The 16,654-nt window shown below is 40.8% G+C and overlaps 1 protein-coding gene across 1 annotated transcript; it reads right to left on the reverse strand.

Annotated features, from left to right (window-relative positions):
* Positions 1–344: 344 nt before the first annotated feature.
* Positions 345–13,819, reverse strand: ephx4 (epoxide hydrolase 4). Its single transcript, XM_034711662.1, has 7 exons — positions 13,313–13,819; positions 11,272–11,357; positions 9,696–9,853; positions 6,236–6,364; positions 5,758–5,861; positions 3,820–3,968; positions 345–1,272 (listed from the first exon to the last, which is right to left on the reverse strand). The coding sequence occupies exons 1-7, from the start codon at positions 13,553–13,555 to the stop codon at positions 1,032–1,034; spliced, it is 1,110 nt and encodes a 369-aa protein (XP_034567553.1). The 5' UTR covers positions 13,556–13,819; the 3' UTR covers positions 345–1,031.
* Positions 13,820–16,654: the final 2,835 nt, after the last annotated feature.

Here is a 16,654-nt window from a genome sequence, read left to right on the forward strand (position 1 = left end):
GAGGCTTTATGCTGTTTATGTAAGACTTACCTCAGTTCAATTCAACATGAACATTTCTGTTGAATATAACCACAGGGGGATGGTATAAATAGAAACACATTTTATCCAAATGTTTGTCGTCTAAAATAAAACCAACAGCAGCCACTGTGTTACCCGGCTCTGTGCTAAATTTAACAGCACAACCATGACTCTTTCTGGTGTTTTCTTATCTCCTTTGTGTAAAAGCTTAGAGTGACTGTTCACAGGCAAACACATGTGTGCATGAAGCAGCGTTTCAAACACACCACTGTTATTATTATCCTCAAACAGGCCAGAGTTTTTAAAAGAGCAGTGTAGTCCGACAGTTTGACACTTAGTTTATTTATAAAATCAAATGGTGTAGATCTGGCTCAGTGGATTTCAAAATGCAGAGTGTAGGAATAGATACAAAATAGTACGATAGTCAACCATCACTGACATTTCTATACATGAAGGTCAAGATAACAACATTCTCTACAATTGAGCAAGTATCTCTGAGGAAAAATTACAAAAAAGAAACCTCCTTTCCACAACACTACCTGATAAAGGGATCTGGAGCATTATGGCTCCCAAAGGACTGTGCCCAAAGAAGAGTGGAGCGACCCGATGAGACAGCAGAGTACAGTACAGCAGACGACACCATATCCCAGTCTCTCAGGACATCTTTACACTGCGACAACTTGATAGTTAAAAGGCACCACACAATACAAGTCACAAGGAGATTCTGCCACACATTTGTAATGCTGTAACTGACAAACTTTAAGGCGGAAGTCATGTGCAAAAAACATCTTGAATATGTGCCACACATACTGCCCAGTGTCCTCTCCAGTGACGTGTGCTTTATTCTTTCGGGAACCGCTGATGTCTTTAAAAAATATCTGAAATGTGAAAGATTTAAAGAATGATTGCATTATCACTATGTTGCTTGGTATCACAGGCATATTCCAGGCTTCCAGGTGTGGCAAGTGAGAGGGGAGACGGGGGGAGGGGCTGGAGGAGGCCTCTCTGTGGATTTAGTTCCTGTAGCTTTTGCGTCCCTCTCCCTCCTTGAGGAAGGTCCATATGAGGGTGTTCACGATATCAGGCTGGTCTTGCTGCAGCCAGTGACTGGCTCCAGAGATGATGTTGAGACGGAAATGGTTCCGGATATAGAGGCGGCATGCCTCCGCCATTTCCTGCTCTAAGAAGGCATCTCGCTCCCCCCACAGCAGCAGCACTGGAGACCTGACGTGGTTCTGGCCCAGGGGGAGAGAGCTGAGGAAAGAAAGGAAAAAACAACACAAGTCAGTTTCTGGTGTCAGAAGTCTTTAAAAGAAAAGAATGTCAAATAAAGCAATGTTGATATAGAAGTTATTAGAAGAATATTTCATTTGCAAAACAATGTAGAAAAAAAAGAGCTACTTGTAATGGCTGAGTTTCATTTTGCTGCCTTTGATTCAGGGTGCTGGTTTTCCAGGTAGTGACCATTTGTGCAGATGCAATATGAGGGTTGTATGCATTACTATGTGATAATGTTGAGATTACATGATGCCTGTTTTAAGCTTTAAGTGTAACTTGAATTCTAACAATATTTGCTGACTATAACAGATCAGATTGAATTTACAGATTAATGCGAGCATCAGCAAAAATGTAATATCTTCTTTTTCATCTTCCTTTTTTCGTCTTTTTCGCTGGCTCTAATTTAATAAACGGATATGTATTGTAATTAGCACACCACTAATCTAATACAGTGTGTAAAAATGTATTTTCAGGACTCCTGCTTATATCTGCATCCTGTGAGTTTCACGAAGCTTTGTGTTTCACTAAAAAGGTCATCTAATACGCTTCAGCCTCTTCGACTCGGGCCGGCATGAGTAAAATGGAAGGATGTTTCTGAGTATTTATGAATTTGTGTCCCTCGGGCCTAGGTACAGTATGCGCTTGTGGAGAGGCTAATTGAGCATGGGTCAGTGATATTTGTTTTACGTAAGCATATAAAAGCTATTCTGAGAGAACTCACTGCTTGAAAATAGAGCAGATGGCGCGCCCAGCCATGCATGTTCAGTTCACATGTTTTAAAATGCATGCACTGATACTTTCTTTGATCTGATTTGTGAAGATCACTCTAGGCCAGCTAGTCACGTATCATATGGTAAAATGACGGTGAGTATGAGTATAAATATTTCACCTCACTTTGGCCGGTGGACATGGTCATGTTTATTCCTTATATCGGAGTTCTGACACTAGATGGTGCTACTAAAGTTTCTTTAACAACACTGTTAGTTCTTTATACACACTTGACATGAAGTTTTTGAAAAGTACACATCAACTGTTCTCAAAGTGTCTATTTCCTCACACTGTACAAAAACCAAACACAGATAAGACTAGGTCTCTGGAGTCCCTGAGCTCCCTTGTCTCGTAGGTTCCTCTGAGCTGCCGTAGACGTCCGCCTGCTGTGGATGTTCCAGACTCCAGCTGATACGGACTTGCTGGACTCCGCCGGCAACAGCCACCACTACTCGTCTCATCACTATCACCGCTCCCTCTGTGTCTTATTCTCCTCTATCCCTCTTTCCAGACCCAACTCAGTCGAGGCAGATGGCTGTCTAACATGAGTCTGGTTCTGCTCGAGGTTTCTGCCTGTTAAAGAAAGTTTTTCCTTGCCACTGTAACTAGCTAAATACTGCAATGTGCAATGCTCATAGTGGATAAGGTGGGGTAAGACTGAGTCTTATCATGTCTTGGTGTTGGGTCTCTGTTCATAATTTGACATAGAGTGGTCTAGACCTGCTCTGTTTGTAAAAGCATCTTGAGATAACGTTTGTTGTGATTTGGCGCTATACAAATAATGGTTGAATGATTAATTGATTAATTGATTAATTGATTAATTGATTAATTGATTAATTGATTAATTGACTAGGTCATTGGCGTCTCAGAGTAATGTAAGGACCATAGACTGTATAAATAATGGACACAGTATCTGTGATGTCACCAATCTGTTCCTGAGCGCTGTTTTGAAGCCAATCGACAGAAGCAGCCATATTGGAAATGCGTAACTCAACCAGGCATAGTGTGACGTAAAGAGGCGGAGTTTGAGCCTCCTAGTCAACAGCTATGCATTCCCGACCAGAAGTCACATCAGTCATGTCCTTATTTGGGCAAAAACTCGTAATCTTAATATCTTCTGAACAGTCACGTTAGAAAAAAAATTGCCCCCCGTACAGTGTGTGCCGATAGAGAAATTAGCTACGTAGACCCAAGCCGTTTTTTGAACCAGGCTGTAAACATGTTTATTAATGCTGTAAAGATCGTCTTCTTTGAATGGGTGTGTATGTGGTTTCCTGTGTTTCTGCAGCCAGCCTCAAGCAGATTCTCAATGAATTGCAGTTTATAACACTTGCGCATGGGCTTCATATTTTGAGACCAGTGATTGCTGCTTGGTAATGACGCTGAAATGATCTCCTATGACAACAGCATGCCTGCAACAGAAGCTATGATGCTAATGTCTAATAATATATAGTATGCTAGTCTGTGGTTAGTAAGATAGTAAATGTTTCTTCTGGCTGCAAAATAAAGTGTAACTGGAAGATGAGTGTCTCATTAATAAGAGCTGAGTAATATAATATATAGTAGTATAACAACAAGAGGGCTTTAACTTTCGCTAAAGTTTTTAACAAAAGTTTGCTATTAATAACCAACACTTTTTATAATGTCATGTTAATACTTTTTATCACAGGGATGGATTTAAATTTTCCTCTCTCTGCTACTTTACCTAAAATCTAAAGACCAATCCTTTTGTTCAGTGAGTGTACTTTGCCTCACCTGAAGACATTCCTGTAATAGTTGAGGGCTCCAGTCAGAGCTCCCGGCTGTGAGAGGGCATACAGATAGGCCTCTAAGTCCTCTGCAGTGAGCCATCGTCCTTTCCTCCCGATCCCTGTGTTACGGCTGGTGAACAAGGCCTTCAGAGCCTGCAGCGGAGACAGCAGACACAGCAGACACACTGGGGTGAGTTAATGTTACTGCTGGAATTGTATCTACAGTGAAACACATTTACAAAGGACGGCAGTGTCAATGAAATATGAGTCAGCTCTGATGACCTTGGCTCACAGCTCTGGCACCCTGACTTACTGCCGGCTTTTAAAAAACGCCAACACAGGAAGAGTTGAACATTTAAAAGTAAAGTGTGTGAAAATGTAAAAGTAAGGTGAGTGATTGAAAAATGCCTCGCGAAGCTCAATCACTAAAAGACGTCCTCCAAATTTGGGGCGCCACTTTGGCCGTGATTGATTCCCTGCATGTCTCTCCCCACTTTCTCTCACAGCTTCCTACTCTATCCTGTCCTCTCTAAATGAACGCATAATAGGCAGAGAAATATAACTTAGCTTGGGTATAACTTTGAAAATGTAGCTTAAAAAAGTAAATACTCTAAAGTTTAGAAAATTAAATAGTTTATCACATTTGTTTTGTAATTGACACCCCGCTAAGCTAACTGTCAAATGAGACTTGTTGCATTGATTAACAAATAATCTTTTGCATGATAGTTAACTCTTAAACCCTGCTGCATTTCTATACGCTATGCTAAGCTAATAGTCTGCTGGCTTTAACAAATGGTAGAGTGGAAAAATCTCGTCATCTCTCCATTTGCAAGTTAGCAAAAAAAGAATATGCACAGTCATGTGACCCTGTTACTTCAATGAAGTATTTTGTGTATGAAGACATGAGAGTGGACTGAAATACCCTTAATTACATGGTGCTATACATTTGAAAATAGAAGATATGTTCATTGTATGTAGTTATAAGGATGAAGAATTAGGTAAACCTTGATTTGACAGCCACGCTTAATCTATCTCTCTTTTAAATTCAACACATTCTTTGTATCCACCCCCTTCCCACTACCTCCCTTTCCTTGCATCACATACAGTCCTCTTTTCTTCTCTCTCTCTCATCAATGATAATCACTTCCTAGTTTTTGACCAATAGGCTCATAGATAGCTAGGGAACCATCCTCCCACTCTACTCATTACTGCAACCTAATATACGTGTGTGTAGGCTACAGCTGATATTGACCTTGGGGAAGACTTCTGTTGGTCACGATCTGTGGACTACTCAAAATTCATACTGGCATGTAAAACAGTGGGATTATAATCTTACCCAATCCTTACAGGTATGCCTTTAATCTGAAGAATGAATTTATATTTTAATGTCAGCCTGTGTTTCCTTCATACAATACGCCCTTGACATAATCCTTTATATGCATGTTTATGTATTTTATATTCATATATGTTTACTTTGGTTAGAACAGAACCTAAAATTACTAAAACTAATCTTTGCATATTTTTTTTAAACCAACACTGATCACTTGAAAGCCTACGCTCTGCAACTGATCCTCTGGTAATTCTAATACATTTATTACCTAATGGCCCATTTTAATGTGAACATTAATAGAGTTGAGATCAGGAATTACACATTATGCCTATCCATCCATCCACCTTCACACATAATCTGGTAAAGTATAAACATCTACCACTCCTACAGTCTAAATTGATTATTTTGTTTACTCGATCTAACCTCTATAACAGCAGGTCGTTTTCAGAATCACTGATGCAAACACTAAAACAGCCTGACACTGTCATAACATGCAACAGTCAACACTGCACATGCATATAAACACACATGCTAAACACACAACACACACTAAGACGCAAACACACACAACCTTGACCTTGAAACCGCTTAAGCCCACACACAACAGACCACCTTGAAATCATTGATGGAGAGCATGAGCTCCGGGAAGCGGGGCAGCTGGAAGAAAAAGAAATGACTGGATTTCAGCAGCTGGCTCGGGTGACGCAGAGCGTAATCTGAAGGAGAGGGGAGAGAGAAGTTCAATATTAATTCTAACGCCAGCTCCGCACACGCTGGGAGGTCGTGTACGTGATAACTCTCAATGACTTTGCCTCTCTGTTTGCAGCAGCTAAACCAGCTGTTCCAGCTCCACATTAGCCTCCTGTAATTAGCGTCTTATCTTCTTTCCCTCAAGGCAGAAGAGGAATTGCAAGATGGATGCATACATTGAATTGAAGTAATAATACTTCCTAATTAATTACAATAATTATGGTAATACTCCAGGAGCCAAACCAGAGACTCTTTAATTAGCATGAACAAAGATGGTTTCCTTTCAAAATGACAGGATATTATCTAGGAATACATTTGTGTTCACAAAGAGAAATCATACCTGCGAAAACAGATGGATGGGCACAGTTGAGAACAATGAGTTTTGTCACCATCTCCGGGTAATGAATGGCAAACAGCCATGCTATGGTTCCTCCCCAATCATGGCCAACAAGGCAACATCTGTTGTATCCTTTGAAGAAAGCAAATTCACATCAGACTGCTTGTTTTTGTAACAGAAGACAGAATTCAAGAAACAGGATGTGCAGGCTGATGCTGTGTTGTTTATGAAAGCATGTCAGTGCCCTAAAATAAATCAATACTATTCTCACGTCTTTATTGCTGGCTTCCTCCCTCAGAGGACATTTACACCCATCAAATGGATGTACTTCATGACATACAGCCAAATGCAGACCAAGGTCAGAGCGTATGGATGAAGAATTCTGATCATGTAATTGCAAGAGGCACAGAAATAATCCCTTTGCCTGTGCAGACACCTTTTACAGCCACTGGTATGAATCATACAAGCAAGCCTCATTGCAATACTGATGTTACAAATGATTCAAAGAGGGCCAGTCTAACAGCTCAGTCTGGAAGCCATGTTTGGAAAATGACAATAAATAATGGTTCATTTCAGGGTTGCCAGAGTTTAAAGGTGCAGTGTGTATTTCACAGCATTTATCAAAACAGACTTGGTGAGGATGGAATATAATCTTCCTGTTCCTACTGTAGCACAGAATGAACAAACTAGTAACACATTTTTTTTTATATTGAGTGTGTGACCTCACGAAATGCACCAGTTGGAAGACGAAGAAAGAGTGTTTTTGTTGTGCACAAAATAATTTTTATTGATAGACGATTTTTGATGGTTAAAACTTGACAAATGAGGGATCATACTTATCATGCATCACAGAAGCTTCTTGTTGTCAGTGGCCACTGTTGCTTCACTGATGGGAGCATTGATCACATTGGGACTGACTAGAAACTCTGACTGAAGCTTCATTTCATATCTTTAAATTTATTGAAAACATCCTTTTAAAATCTTACAAATTCTGCTAGAATGATCTAATTGTTTTTACTCTAAAAGATGCTGAAACACACTTTCTCAGTTTAACTACCAGACATTTGGAGTATAGTGATTTCCTTTTCTTACTTTACCTCTAAAACCTGTGAGAAAACATCAACCAGCTGACAATGCTGCAGCTAGAACCTTACATTAGCAAATAAAATAAATCCCATTACCTTACATCTTAAAACACTGCTCTAAAACTGAATTTAACATTCTCTACTTGTTTCTAAAGCTTAAGATGACCTTTCTCCTTCCTACATTAAGATCTCTAATTTATTTTATCTTCCAGTCAGATCTCTAATGTCCTCCACAGCTCTTCTTTTTATTGTTCCCTGTATTTCACGACAAATGCCTTCAGTTTTTATGGTCTGAAACTGTGCAACTCATCCTCTCTGGGTATTAGAGTTGCAGGCTCTATCTGTATTTTTAATTGGTAATTAAAGGGCTATCTCAGTAGTCTGACTTTTAATTTGGACTAGCGCTACAGACTCAGTCTGAGGGTTTCTTTGTATCACTGTTTCATAACTTAGTTCATCCCAGGTATTTGATTATTTTGAGTTTTTCTTTTGACTGGTTTTATGTTGGTTGATATCATTTTTTCTTATGATGGAGTCTTCTAAGACTCCATCATGTTTTCATCTTTTCTCTCTAAAATCCATTTGTGTTGTTTCATTCTTTGCAGTGTGCAGGGCTTTGGGCTGCATGTCTGTATGAAAGGTGCTGTATACATAAAGCTGAGTTGAGTTTAGTTCATTTGAGTTCATTTTGAATATAATTGTAACCATACTTGACGTGCATGGTGAGAAAGCAAATTGTAAAAGAGGACTGTAATGTGGATCACGTGGGCTCTAACAGTTCGCTTTCACAGAGCTCTGTGCAGAACAGTTAACAATCTGAGCTAATTAGTTACCATATGATCAATGCTCGACTCCACTTCCACTAAAATAACTTTTATGCATTATTGAGAGCAAAGCTCCTGAAAGCCTGTTAAGACATTAACAGTGACAGCTGGAACAATGGGAAAAGCTAAGCATTAACTAAGGAGCTCTCTTGTGAGCACTTTCCTGAGAACCTAAATGTTTTATATTGAATGATTCAAAAACTGCTTAATAATGGCAGACCATTATGTTGCCTCTGGGCACCACTGGGTTAAAACTGTAGAACTAAAGCTGCACTACTTAGTATTTCTTTTATCTTTAATGTGACATGTGTTGCTCATGCAGACTTATAACCTAACCTGACTCTGCATACATTTGAATTAAAGAGTTTTAAAGCATCTTTCTGTCTGTTGTTGTGGTTAAGAAACAAAACTATGAACTTAAAGTCGAAATCAAAGATTAATTCAGTCTAACTGATCTTATCAATACTATTTCCAGATGCTTCCAGAAAGTCATCACCCAGCAGCTGACAGACAAATAAAACAGCAAGCTAGGAAATAAAGAGGAACATTTATCCAATAATAAATTACATCAGGGGGTGTATTAATTAATTAATTAATCCTCATGTTGCTATTTTTGTAATGAACCAACCACTAACTTGTATTGTATGTATGCACAACTGTTGTAGGCACTGAGAACTTTGCAGCAGTCACAGTGTGGCTAACATTTACCCAGTTTGTCAGTGATTTTTCCCCAAATCAACTGAGATAAACATGGAATTTGTTTGAAACAGGTGTGATTGTCTGGCTTGTAACTGTTTCCTGCAACACCATCGTCCTTTTTCATGCTGGTTGCCAGATCTTAACAATAAACTTTTTAAGATCTGGCAACTATCATGGAATAGTTGATGAATTAGTCATAATGAACAAACTAATCACTTTAAAATAAGGATCCAAGTTATGATGGAGCAGAATCACCCTTCAGCACATGATGTAAGTAAGTAGGCTGAGTAAGGACAGTGTGTGTGTGTTTCAAAGTCAGGACATGACCATCTAAATTATTTCAGCAATCTAGTAATTAGTGCTGAAACAGAAGCTGTAACACACTTGAATATGAGGTGACAAGTGTGAAGGAGAGGACAAAGATAGAACTACCAGACACTAACTACTGTACATGAACTCATTAGACAATCTTCAGTGACATTTCAATGCTCAGACTTGATATCTTCTTCAGTCTGCAGGCTGAGTTAAGCCTGTCATTGGTTTGCCAGCGAAAGAGCAAGAAATATCATTCTGGCCAAGTGATCATTAGTGGCTGCTGGTGTGAGCAGACCGCCTCAGGCGAGCTCCCTGCTAGTATTAGCATGCAGTCAGCAGGCTGTGGGCTCTGGATCTACACAATGTCCCATGTTCAGTTAGAATGACTCACAGGAAGTTTGTCATGGCGTGCTGCAGGCCTGAGGGCTGTCCACAGCTTAAGACTGATAAACAAGTTTATTTCTGACTCAACACACTGTCAAGTCAGCGTCCGTACCCCCAGAGATTTTATTCAAGATTACAGACGAGCATTTCTCTTACCTAAGTACTCCACGATGTCCTTGATGTCCGTGACTAGGTAATCGAAGTGGTAGCTTTCAGAGGAGAGAGGCAGGTCTGACTCTCCGTAGCCCCGCATGTCGATGGCCACCACACGGAATTCACTCTTAAACTCACGCAGCTGGTAGCGCCAGGAGAACCTGAGGGAAATAAACTGTATGAAATTACACTCATACCAAAGTGTATCTGTGGTAGCAAAACATAATTTAAACTGGGCACTCCAGCCATATAGTTTTGCACGGCCAGAAGTCTGAACTTTATAAAATGCTATAGAAAATAATTATAAAACCAATATAGCAAAAGTCTGGATATTCTGTCTCTAAGTATCTCAAGCCCCCTAAACACTGGCTCCCTTATTACCCATAACACAATCCAATAATGTCTGTTAGCTGATCCTACAATGAGCTCCTAAAAGTAAACATTTGGAGTCTCCAAGCCCAGACTAAAGACATAATCTTTGGTTTCTTTGTAGGATTTATGTAATCTCTGTGGAGTGACAAATTATGCAAGTGTCTCACAGACTAAGAAGCATTCCCCAGTGCAGTTGTGTCCAGCATTCGTATAGGGCTCTTTAAGTGTGTCAGTAAACTCATGCCAAATAAACCTGAGAGAGTTACATACATTACAAACTTTCCTGAAGCTAAGACTCAACTTCTTCGAAAAGGTGAAGGTCACTTCAGTATAATAGAGGCTGTTTAAGATTCAAACCGCCCCCTGATCACGGGGGCTGGGCTGACCTCCTAACTGAAGATCTTGTCTGCTACAGAGGCTCCTCATCAGGACTGAACCCCCCCTCCACCTCCTCATCCTCAGCTGTGCAGGGGGAAAAAGATGCAGAGCCCTGACTGTGATTCTGATGAGTCAGTATAAGATCTGTGCACTCAGCTCCCATCTTAGAATATAGATGAGGTTTAAAGCAAAGTAAGCCCCTCGGACCCCTGCACCCTCCCTCTGATGCACGGATACACTTCTCCTTCCAAAGAGGGAATTAACACATATAAAGCAAGTGTGAGGAGTTCTTTCCACCCATGTCACTCTCTGCACAGTTCATCATTCTTGTGAAGAACATACAGCAAGTGAAGCAGAGCGAGCTCGCCTCTCTTGTTAATTAATCCTAGTTCTGTCTGCAGCTTAGATTTTATGTTAGAGATATGGACAGGCTTACAGCTCTTGACAACCTCTCTGGCCTCAATCCAGGAGCAACACACAACGTCATTTTTCATTTCGTATCAGGACAAAGAGATCTTGAATGCGGAGGTCCATTTTTTCCACTGATTGTAATCATACCCCCCAGGGTGGGTGAGGTTTTTGCAGCCCAGGAGCCAGACTATGGGGATTAAAACCTAAACTTGAAACCCTTGAGGTAAGGAATTCTCTTTGTCAGGGGAAATTTAAGAGAAGTGACCAATGTGACAAACACCACACAGCTGAACAAGCAGAGTTTTACATTTGGGATGTGTGCTGCTTCAGAGTGCAGTGGAGCTCGCTAATACTGTTACCGCAACTGCCCCCCCACCCCCACCCCACCCCACCCTACCCTGATTTCCCTGTGACCTACCAGAACTCAGGGAAGCCGTGTAAGAACAGCATGAGTGGCTTTCCTCTCTCTCCAGCAGCAACATAGTGAAACCTAAGGCCAGACTCCTGGGAGGAAGAACAGACAATGGCATTTGAAAAATAAAATTAATTAAAACAGACGGCACTTTGAGAACACAATAGAACAGGTCTGTACAATGACTCAGTGTAGCTGTGTGGAATAAGTGTACAAGAATGAGATTACTTACTTTGACTTATTTACCTCTGGATCAAAACACTGATGACAAACATGAATCATGCATACTGGACAAGTCACTGTCTTGGGAATGTGTTGTTGCCACACTATTATCTCAGCACCCCAAGAAAACCTGCTAACTTTTACTAACTCTAAATAAACATGAGCATCTGCCTTAGCTCCATAACATTCAAACATGAAATCAATCATAGCAGAAGTGATTTATTGCTGTTACAACCTTTGGTTGCAGACAAATAAATAACCAAATGGAAGCATTTCTGAAGTGTCTTACATGAAAGCATCAGCTATGTTTGTTATACTCAGGGGCGTCACCAGAAATTCTGGGGCCCCTGAAAAGATATCTCAGAGGGCCCCATCACCACAGCCAACCTTACAAAATATAACATGCTGCTATAATACTGGTTTATATGCACTAAAAAACATATATGCTTAAAACTATCCTGGTTAACTGACTTAAATCTAAGCTACATATCAATATTATTAATTTCTTAAAAACAATTTCTCCAAATGTAACTGCACAATATTGACCTTCAGAATGTCCACCTCTTTACACGTGATTATTTGAAGTCAAGTGACTTGTTGAATAACAACAAGAGGGCATTATTTGGTATAATCTGGCCTCATGAAGTCAAATAAAACTCTAAAAACCTACAGTTTACTTTCAATCAGATTCAGCCACAGTTGATGTTATGAAAATATGACAATTCCCCACTTTAGGCATGAGACGTGCATCTCACTGAGCCGATCAATCTAGTCGACAGGAAGAGACTCCCATTTTTTTTTCCCAGAAAGGAATTCTGAATGTTTATTTATTTAATAAGACAATTTTAGTTATCAAAACAAAAACAAAAGAAAAGCGTAGTAGAAAACACATTTTATTTCAGGTCCATTAAGGGCCCCCCTCCCCACTTGGGCATTAGGTAGACAGTCCCACTTTCCCCCCACTACGACGCCCCTGGTTATACTAATGTTCAGCCTGAACTGGCTTGCACATTACATGGATATTTACATTTTCGTATTGTTCGCTCCTCTACATCACAAACTTGAAAAATGTATTATTTTGACTGCATTGCATTTATGCAATGGCCACAGGGGGTAGGTATACGACAAACTAAGACTGATGTACAATATGTGATCAGATTGTTAAACGCACTGTAGTTGAATATGCCCATCAGAGTATGCAGAGAATTAGCTGACTAATCATTTAAATGCTACTAACCACACATTTTGGATCACCCATCATTAGTAACAGACTCATAATGTGAAGATGAAAAGTGTCCCCCAGCTGTATTTACTTAGCACGTAAGATACTTTATGTATTAATTTTAGTGTATTTTAAAAGCAGGACTTCTGCAAATGTTCATACGATGCAAAAAAATGTACTTTTCCTTTTACTGATAATAGTAAAAACAGTCCCTCCAGCAGGTCTTGGTGACAGACATGCCTGGGTGTTTAATTGCATCATGTTGAGCACAGGTTGTTAGTTGGAGGCTGGCAGCCCGCCGCATGGAGAGGCGGAGGAGCTGTTCCTTCAGCACCACCTGAGCGTAGCACCAGCAAACCAGCAAACAGCGATTCACCGAAAACGTCTGAGAAAATCAACAGACGCTTCATAATCTGAGCACAGATCAGGCCTGTTTGTCTTTTCACGACGCAACACTGCAAAGCAAGGTGTTGTAGCGTTTCACATCTGAGCATCCTAGCATACAGAGAGGCTCACGCACACAAACACACACCAACACACAATGAGCTTTTCCCCCTCACAGTGACCAGACACCTTTCATGTCCAAGTGCGCGTATGTCTTACCTTGATCCTAACATAACAGTGGGTTCCCAAGGACGTGTCATTCAGACAAGCCGGGGGAGTTTCACGAGTCACCCATTGGAAGGTGGTTGTCGGCCTCAGAATGATGTTCCACCAAAGTTTCAGGAGGGCTACGACGGTGCAAAGAGCACAATAACCGTATATCAACGACCAAAACCCCCAAACTCTGATTTTCAGCGCAAGTCTGATGAGAAATAACAGCAAGTTGTGGAGCACTCTCGCCATCTTTACATTGCCGCAGAAAATCAATCTGGATCAAGTTCCCTATTGATTCCTTTCTGTGAATCGGTCGCTGGTGTTTAAATACTGCTCTGACAATGCCGTGGTGTCGTCCGCGGCGCATACGCACGACTGTCTGAAGGGAGGATCCCGAGGAGCGTCTGAATGGGACGGTGGCTGGAGCATCACGTCAGATTTCACGCCTGCGTGTGACAGCAGTGGTTGTTTAGCAGGAGACGGTGTTGTTGACTATACAAGGCAAGTCCGAAACCAAGCAATAAGCCTGTCGATGCAGTCAGTGATTTACAGTGATTTCAGCACAGCTATAAGAGGCGGAGAGAAAAACACCCCAAATCACTGCAACGCACCGGAGATCTCATGGAAACACACTGCTTTTACAAAGACACGAGTTCAAAATTAATCAATGGATGTATCTTGTAATCTTCATAGATTTGCCACCAGTTTTAAACAATGGATCACCACTGCACTACTCCATACGTGACTGATTTCAGACTGCGCATTAATATTTCAATCAGATGTAATGCGGTCACAGGTGTGCTTTTACTCAGCTCTTTCAAACAAGCAATTATTGACACGATAACACACATAAGCTGTTAAACCAGTTAACCAACTTCAGATTAGTCTAATCCCTCACGTGACTGGATATATTACAGATTAAACATCTACTACTACAGTTCACAAGTTGCCCTCCAGCACCATTTCATATCTTTGAGCCTTAAATTCTAAGTGCATTCAGGCCTAACTGACGTGATGTTATCTACAGAGCCCAGTCTTATACATATCTGCATATAAAAGATTAAGAGAGCTTGACAGTTTAGAAAATTAATTACCAATGAATGTTTAAGATTAATGTGCCTAGTGTGTAAAAAAACCTGGACATTTGAAGCAGCCTTTTAGTGTTTAAACCAAGCCCCAGTGCTTACAAGATTAAGTAAAATATAACTGGATTCGTGAATAATTGATGCTGTTCTTTTAATTATTAAAGAGCACAGTCAAAAAATAAACGCTTTAAATCTTCTTTCAGTGAGGGAAGAGATGATTTGAACCAACAGTTTTAAAAGTGATGGGGTTTTTCCTGCCTTAAAAACCATCTGGGACCGCCTCCCTTCTAATCCAAAATGGTGAGAGAAGAAGTGAGCCTCATATGGCCTCTGAAAAAGTAATGGTGAATCTCATTTGTACAGCTCAGGCTGCAGACAATCAGCCATGCACATGAGGCTGGGTTTTAAATTAGATGCAGTATTTCTGCATCAGTGAGAGCTGGAGCGTATATCAACTGTTAAATTAAAAGCTTTAAGCCAAAAGCTTAACTCCCAGTTCACTAGAATGAACCACTAAACCAATCTACCTATGCTTGTATTTTAATGTGAACCATCTCTGTGTTTGTGGAAAGACACCCTGATAGAACACAAAGGCAGAAGCACCCCATGGCTGCACTTTTAGAGTCTCAGAGGAAAAACCTCCGACAGGATATGTCCTGTGACAAGGGTTTACCCTAGTGAAGCACAACAATAGAACAGAATACAGACACAGCTTTCACTAGGATTAAAAAGAGCACCTGATGGCTCTAAGCACTAGCTTTTTACTCATACTCCTGCTATACATCCCCCCAGACTCCCCGGGGGAAAATGGTTGTAATCCTTCACCAAATCCACAAAAGACATGTAGAGTGGCTGGACAATCTCTCATAACCCATCCATTAAGCCTGCGAGGATAAAGGCCTGTTGCCTGATTTCCTGCACCCCTGTGTGAGCATACCCAAGTGAACAGTGCAGCACTGACAACTGGAGCACAATCTGAGGTGCCCATTTTTACAAAATGTCAACCACCACCTGCAACTTTTAAAAGACCAGGATAGCAGACAGCCCAACAGTGTGTATTGCACCTCCGCATCTGAAGGTCAGTGCCATCCACACTGTGGCCCTTTAACTCTTCTATCCCTGGTCCACAAAAATCCACATTAGTCCTATTTTTCACCCAGAATTTCCAGGGATGCTCAGGAGTGTATCTCTGGGATACATAGAGCACACTCTTTGGTCTCCTTTAAAAATAATGTGAACCACCACCCTGGTCTGCCATTCTGCAAACACAGTCCATGAGCAACTTGGAAGTTTATTTGCTTCTATATTTGTGCATCCACATCTGGTGTGTTACTGCTGAGAAACCTAGCCACCTCACAGAACTCCGCCAGGTACACGGGTTAGGCTTCAACTCTAAACTCTGCATCCTCCACAGAAGGTGCGCTGGTTAAGGATTTACAAAAAGTGTTTCCTCTACCACCCAACCACCCAGCACTACCCTCAGTTAGAGTCAGCAGTTCTCCCCTGCTGATCGTAGCCTGTGCCAAGCCTGGCTTTCTCTTCCTGAATCCACTGATGATTTGCCAGAACTTTGCTGAGGCCAACTGAAACTCTGCCACACAGGTTTTTGCTGACAACACCCCTTTTGGCCTCCTGTTATCCATCTGCTGTTTTACAAGACCTCTGGGCCAACCTTGCACGAAAGGCCGACGGTGTTCTCAGGTTGGCACCGCAACAGATACACGACCTTTTGACCACAACTTTATGAAGGTGCCTCCACAATGTCCACGTCTTCCCCTGGGTTGTGTGGGAAAAAGTTCCCTGCAGAAGTTTGAAATCTCTTTCTTCTTTAAAGCTCTTGTGGGGATTTTGTGACAGGTAATGAAACATAATGAAATTAAAAGTGATGCTACTTCATGAGCTACAAAATCTGATGAATCCATCCACATCAAGACAGACAAGTTTATATAATAATTTCATTCATTTAACAGCTGCCACAGGGTGTGCGTCTAGTGAGGCGTTTTACGGAACGCTAAAGAAACTAATTTCTTACATTTTCCACTGCAAATATTCACAACATACTCAATGGGAGTATTTGTAATTAGGGTTGCAAAATTCTGTGAATTTTCAAAGTTGGAAACTTTCCATGGGTATAAACCAGGAATTTACTAAATTGAAGGTTGACTTGTAATATGGAACTTAAATATAGTTGGGGAAAATATATTTGAGCATAATCCTGACTAAAACAACCAGATTTCATCCAAGTACAGTTGAATATCTCTGC

The sequence above is a fragment of the Notolabrus celidotus genome, chromosome 2, assembly GCF_009762535.1.
Source record: "Notolabrus celidotus isolate fNotCel1 chromosome 2, fNotCel1.pri, whole genome shotgun sequence".
In the NCBI taxonomy this organism is placed as follows: Eukaryota; Metazoa; Chordata; class Actinopteri; order Labriformes; family Labridae; genus Notolabrus; species Notolabrus celidotus.

What these genes read in the sequence shown, in the direction of transcription:
- ephx4 (XM_034711662.1), bottom strand. Translation starts at nt 13,555, where the DNA reads ATGGCGAGAGTGCTCCACAACTTGCTGTTATTTCTCATCAGACTTGCG. An exon ending in GGACATCGTGGAGTACTTAG is followed by an intron (nt 6,365 to 9,695) that starts GTAAGAGAAATG and finishes CTTTCTTCAAAG; the next exon opens with GATACAACAGATGTTGCCTT. An exon ending in CCATCCATCTGTTTTCGCAG is followed by an intron (nt 5,862 to 6,235) that starts GTATGATTTCTC and finishes CCTCTCCTTCAG; the next exon opens with ATTACGCTCTGCGTCACCCG.